The 6,142-nt window shown below is 37.8% G+C and overlaps 1 protein-coding gene across 1 annotated transcript; it reads right to left on the reverse strand.

The window, feature by feature from the left end:
- Positions 1–143: 143 nt before the first annotated feature.
- Positions 144–5,536, reverse strand: LOC109827588 (A disintegrin and metalloproteinase with thrombospondin motifs 7-like). The gene is made up of 6 exons (XM_020394597.1): positions 5,359–5,536; positions 4,276–4,434; positions 2,964–3,131; positions 2,594–2,748; positions 1,344–1,513; positions 144–391 (listed from the first exon to the last, which is right to left on the reverse strand). The coding sequence occupies exons 1-6, from the start codon at positions 5,438–5,440 to the stop codon at positions 337–339; spliced, it is 789 nt and encodes a 262-aa protein (XP_020250186.1). The 5' UTR covers positions 5,441–5,536; the 3' UTR covers positions 144–336.
- Positions 5,537–6,142: the final 606 nt, after the last annotated feature.

The raw sequence follows: 6,142 nt of genomic DNA on the forward strand, positions 1-6,142 counted from the left end.
CTGGAGCATGGGAAGGGAAGGCAGGATCCACAAACCCAGAGTTTTCTTGGTAGAGAACGGGGATCGAACTCGGGCTTCAGCCTGGGGTCCTCTTTTAAAAAGGACCAATTTCATCAATCAACATGGTGTGACTCAAATCAGCCTGGTCAAAATATGTTTCGGAAGTATAAACAAAGAAGTAACATTACAAGCCAAACCCACTGGGGGGTGATTCGACATACTCCGGTCCTGCTGATATTGACATCTTCCCGACGAAATATACAATACAAAACACACCAGCCTGCTCAAGATCAGGGAGCAGAAAACAATCAATAAAATGGCAGTAAAACAATCTGATCAAGAGTATCCTTCCAGCATGATGTAAACAAATCCCGTAGGAGCTGATGTTCGCCTGCAGAGAATACGAGAAAATTTAACATTCAGAATTATGGTCACGGTATTTAACGCAGACGAACCCAAATACATGCACAGCTGGTATGCTGGAAGTTAGCCGCTCATCTTTCTAAAAAAAATTCTCCCCTTGTTTTAGCACTTATGCCTCTTGAACGCATGTGACGTCAATGTCCTGTTCCATAGGATGCCATAAAGAAACCCCTCGTACTAAGTATTAATTCATCAGACAACCCTCTGATTGTTGTTCGTAAGGGTTATCTGAGATGAAATATAACATACATTTATCCGGGGGAATCTAAAAGAATTAGGTGGTTACAAGCAGAATTTTAACAGAACATGGGATTTCTTGCAGAGCCTATCCATATGTTAAAGGGGGGCTCTTGCAATTTACACACAAAAAATAAATAAATAAATAAATCATTAACAAGTGAATCTGAGTCATATATGCAGAATAACTATACTATTGCTCTCTAATAAGGATTGTCAGTGTAAGAGAAGTCAGGTTCTTTCTTTATAGATATAACAACCGAGCAACTGTAAACCCCAACTAAGCTCAAAAGAATTTTCGTTAGCTCATACGAATTTCAAACTACTTCACTTCTTTACCTAGCACCGCAATAGAAATGAAGGATTTGTACCAAATGATAGTAGAAAGGTTTTTTGTTAAAGCCTAAAGGCATATGAAACAGGTGGACATGTAACCATCTAGCAGGATTTCAACGAGCAACACTTAATTCAATTCGCAATTACCTCAGACAGATTGCATGTTCCCTTAAAAGACTTCAAAAATACAGCTAATACTCTTTGTTTCTTGTTTAGTTTTCTCAACTCTATATCTTGTTATGCACCAACCTTAACAATGGTTCACAGTATCTGATCATAAAACACTAAAAATGATGCTGAATTACTGAAACAATTCAATATGAGGCAAGGGTAGGGATCATTAATACCTTTTGTAAAATACGTATCCAGCAAATACAAGCCCTCCAGCTGCCACTAACCCAAGAAGAACAAGCAATGTAATCAACCATCCAGACATCCCACTTGGCCTGTTTTCACTCACATCACTGATGTTGAGCTCTGAACAGCTTTTCACATTACAAGCCTCTTGCCTAGCAGGCTGCCATATAGGACGGTAATTAGTAAGCATAATTAAGAATAACATACCAGCTTGGAATGAAAGCACAGCAATTAGGCATTGTACTCAAGCATATACATGAACTTAAAAGCAGCGCGTCAACAATTTCCCTGTCTTTTTCACGTCATTTCCAAATTATATGGTAAGAACTGCAATTTAATGACTACAATAAAACATAGAAGAGGGAAAAAATAAAATTGATTAAAGATGTATGTCATTAGCTTTACGAAGAGAAATAATAATTACTAGTATGTAGGCTCTTATTTCCCACGTACGCTTCTTTGATGAAGTGTTTTGCTTTCTGGCATAATGATTATGGTCACCGCAAGAGGTTCGAGTCCCTAAGTTTAACCAGAAGTAATTCTACTACGATGGAACAACACAAATTTCAAGCAAAGTGGAGGCGCAAGGCTGTTACTCTTATCTCTCATTACTGAGAGATGGAAATGATGCTAATATCTCGAGTAGAAGTTGTTATAGGTTATTACCTGGATTTATCTAATTGTTTAGAGGTTTGTACCGAGTATTACTTGTTATGTACCTAAAAATACTTGAAGTTTCAAATTTTGCTAATTCTATAAGATTTCCTTCCTCTCATTCCCCTGCCTTAATGGAGAGCACCTACCTTATTTTCTTCATTCTCCCCATTGTCACAACATCAATCATCTCCGTGCTCCTCAATCTTCTCTTAAGTTCCAAACATGGTCAACTTCAAAATTAAAAAAAAAGTATGCTCTGAAGTAAAATTATGCCTTCATCTACCATATTTATCTACTAGCTAAAACTAGGAGTTATGCATCTACCAGATATCGTGTTCCAAAAGTCAAATATGGTGCATAAACAGAGATGGAGAAAGTAACTAAAAGAGACACCATCTTAGTTAAAAAGTAAAAATGCAATAAAATAAATAAATTATCAATGAGAAGTACAAAACATAAATAACTTTTTTTTCAGCAAATATTGCGTAGGATGTGTAACAAACTGGATTATTAACAGATACGAAGATAGTTATAAAAGAACTATCACGAATCAAAATTTTGCCTAACAATCACTAAAAAATACCATTGCTTCTGCTGGACACCTGCTATCATCCACTGGGTAATGTTTAATAGATGTGTCCTCCAGGCTCCCAAAACAGCCCACATCTCTATAACGAACTCCACCGTCACAAGGGGAGGAACATTTCATCCATGGACCAGCAACCCATCTTAAAGTTTCTGCATGAAGGAAAATCAAACATAGAAGTCATGTAATGGGTTACACGAATATCACAATTACCTTCTGTTTCATTCACAATGCCATGAGCAATTGCATTCCTTACTAGTGAGTAGTGAAATAAATCAAATGTTTATACATAACAACACAATCATATCATGTGGAGTGCAGGAGCCATAACAATCAAAATAGCAAGAACGCCATTAAGTGCAAATACCTTGTGGCTTCAACTGCATAGCCAACTCTGCCCCGGTCTTGCAATAACCAAACTTAGTGCTCTTGTCTATGAGATAAGGGTCCGAGCAATCAGTGCAACAAATGTACTCCTCACTGAAGTCCAACTTATTCTTGCATCTGGTGCATCTGTCTGTTACCTTTGGATTTTCTTCACAGATACACAAGAAAATGGAAAGAACAGAATGAGTGTTTAATGAAGTACGCTTCTGCAAAAAATTCTTATGACTACTTCAATTTTCTGCTTACTAGAGCGCATGAAAAATTCTTGTGGCTACTTCAAACAGCAATGCAGGTATCAATTTCGAGTAGGCTTGGAATACATATAGACACTTTGACAATGTTTAAAAACTTTTTTTTACAAATTAATTAGAAAATTTTGACAATTTTCATTTTTATGCTTTTCTACTAAACTTATAGTTTGTATAATCTGTGCCACTTTTGCAGAAAATGTCATTCGCTTTGTTGCTTTAATTTATTTTACAATGTATTGATTAAACAAATGAAATGTCTTAATTCTAGTATGACAAGGAAAAATGCATGTTTAGAGTATATACAAAGAATTCTCCAAACCAAGACGAATGGATATTGTATGCGTCAGGGATGACATGTATGAACATATAAGGGTGACAACGATACTTTTATGTCACCTGAATTGCCGTTGCCAACCATATCAATCTGTTAAAAGTTGGGGAATGTTTGGAACCACAGATCCCAAATATCATTTTTTGGCTATGTCAGAACTCAGGAGTCATGATAGTTTTGTGACTTTGTCCCCTTGGGATTATTTTTTCTTCGTTTATTCAAGGAAATATCACTTACAGTCTTGTTCATCATTTCATTTGCTTAAGAAGAGGCTACAGATATATGGCATTGCTTGTTTAGCTATAAGATTCCCCTCTTTCATATTAAATTTCCACCTCAAACTCAAGAGATGTACCAAGTGTTTAGCTACTTCATATTAAACCAGTTCATATTCAATGATTCACGTAGAAACTCTAATACGTAGTGCTTTGGGCCCCAGATTTCCATCCATCTGGTTCCTTTCCACTTTCCAATGAAAGAAAATGGGTTAAACTGTTATTAAACTTTGAACCCAGTTGGTATGGGTTTATACTCCCCTACAAAATAATCTTTTTTTTAAAAAATCTATGGTTATGATCAATCGATTGAATATGAATGGCTATGCTAGTAGAGAAAATTACAAGTCAAAGTTCAAAGCAAACCAGGCAATTCATTTAAGAGTGAATATGAAATTAATTAAAACTCACTAGTTGAGTAACTTAGTCACTGACCTGGCTTGCAACAGTGGAAATGAGTATGAAATGGAAGACATGGCGGATAACTTGGTTCTCCACAGAGACCTTTGCAATCACCCGACTCATCTGTTATGATGTGACCAGCAGGGCATCCTCCAAACCATTTGCTTTGGCATGATTCCGTCCAATAGCAACCTACAATCATATGCATTAAAAATAAAATGATAACAAACAAGTCGCACCACCTAAACAGAACTACTCTATAGAAAGTTAATCAAAAACATACAACAACAACATCAAAGCTTTTATCTCAAATGTTTGAGGGTGGCTACATAAATCTTATTGTTCCATTCCATTCTATTATGGGACATCTCCTCCGTCAAGTTAATTATCATCATATCCTTCTTAATTGGTCTTTTAGGTCTACCTCTAGATTTCCTAACCCTGTTAGCTATAATACTATCACTTTTCCTAACCGGCGCACTAAGAGTTGTCCATTGTACATGACCAAACCATCTTAGTTGATTCTCTCATTTTGTCCTCAACAGGAGCAACCTCTAATTTACTACGGATGCACTCATTTCTTATCCCATCTTTTAGCGTATACCCACAAGACCATAACAACATCCTCATTTCTGTTACACTCATCTTTTGTATATGTTGCTTTTAATTGCCCAACACTCTGACCCGTAAAGCATTGTTGGTCTTATAACCGTCCTACAGTTAATCAAAAACATGAAAAAAAAATCTGTCCAACAACAACGATGACGACGACGACGACGAAAACAACCCCCTCTCATCTTATCCTCAATAGGAGCAAGCTCTAGCTCCCGTAAGACACATCTATTTCTCATCGCATACCTCAAGCGTGACAATCAAATTGTCGTCGCTTCGAGTTGCTTTAAGGCCAATTTCACGTGAGTGAACCCTATATTAACCAAACTACTTAATTGACTACATTAATTAGCAACGGAGTAGGTCAGAAGAACAATCCTCTTTCCTCTTCTTCAGTTCTCAGCTTCAGGTTTCGCTTAATTCTTGTTCATAACATGTGTTATGAAACCCTAAATTGATGAGTAGTCGAGAAAATAAATAAGGGAGGGGATTAGGGTTTTTTACCTCCTCGAGATTGGGGATTTTGTGAGATCGCCGGAGAAAGAAGAGAGAGGAGAGAGATGAGGAGGAGGAGGGCGGAGACCATCTCCGGTCAACGCGAATTGAGACGGGAGTCCACCGCAACCAAAATGAGCTTCTCCGTGTTATTCTGCATTTTTCAGTGATTACTGACAATACAAAAGGTTGTGGGCGGTATTTTCGGTAAATAATTAGCCTAAATTTCACAAAAGGGAAAATTGCTTCCAGCCCCCAAAACAACACAGAACGTGCTCTGTCCCCCCAAGACCTTTTCAACGTGCCTTTTACCCCCAAAACCGCCCCCGATTTTCTTCCAGCCCCCAAAACGAATCCCCAGGCCACCTTCCGTTTAAACACCGCTCGAAATGCCCAAAATACCCTTCGCAGCATGTGTTCGTCGCCCTCTCACGACGGAAACCCATCGTTTCGACTGTAGGCATTAAATGGTGATATGAATGACTTTTTTTTTGGGGGAGGGGGATTCCCATTTCCCTCCAAAATTATCATCAGATATTATCACCAGCTATATCCCCCTTCAAGCTAAGTTGTTCCTTCCACTTAATTATCCTCAATAAAAGCCTCTTCGATTCTTCAACCACTCCCTGTAATAAAATGGCGGATGGATCTCTTCTATGCGTGGTAACGAAGGCAAAAAGCAACAAAGGTGGTGACGGTGTATTCGTCGTTATCAAAGAGAATACAGAAATAATCAGCTTGAAATATCGAGTGGCGGAAAGGCTTAAAATACCAATGCAATCTCTTTCACTGA

The sequence above is a fragment of the Asparagus officinalis genome, unplaced genomic scaffold, assembly GCF_001876935.1.
Source record: "Asparagus officinalis unplaced genomic scaffold, Aspof.V1 AsparagusV1_Un312, whole genome shotgun sequence".
NCBI lineage: Eukaryota > Viridiplantae > Streptophyta > Magnoliopsida > Asparagales > Asparagaceae > Asparagus > Asparagus officinalis.

Bases quoted from the DNA above. Each gene is read 5' to 3' on its own strand.
- LOC109827588 (XM_020394597.1), bottom strand. From the start codon at position 5,440: ATGGTCTCCGCCCTCCTCCTCCTCATCTCTCTCCTCTCTCTTCTTTCT. The intron at 4,435-5,358 runs GTAAAAAACCCT...ATATGATTGTAG, and splicing joins AAATCCCCAATCTCGAGGAG to GTTGCTATTGGACGGAATCA. The intron at 3,132-4,275 runs GTCAGTGACTAA...GTATCTGTGAAG, and splicing joins TTTCCACTGTTGCAAGCCAG to AAAATCCAAAGGTAACAGAC.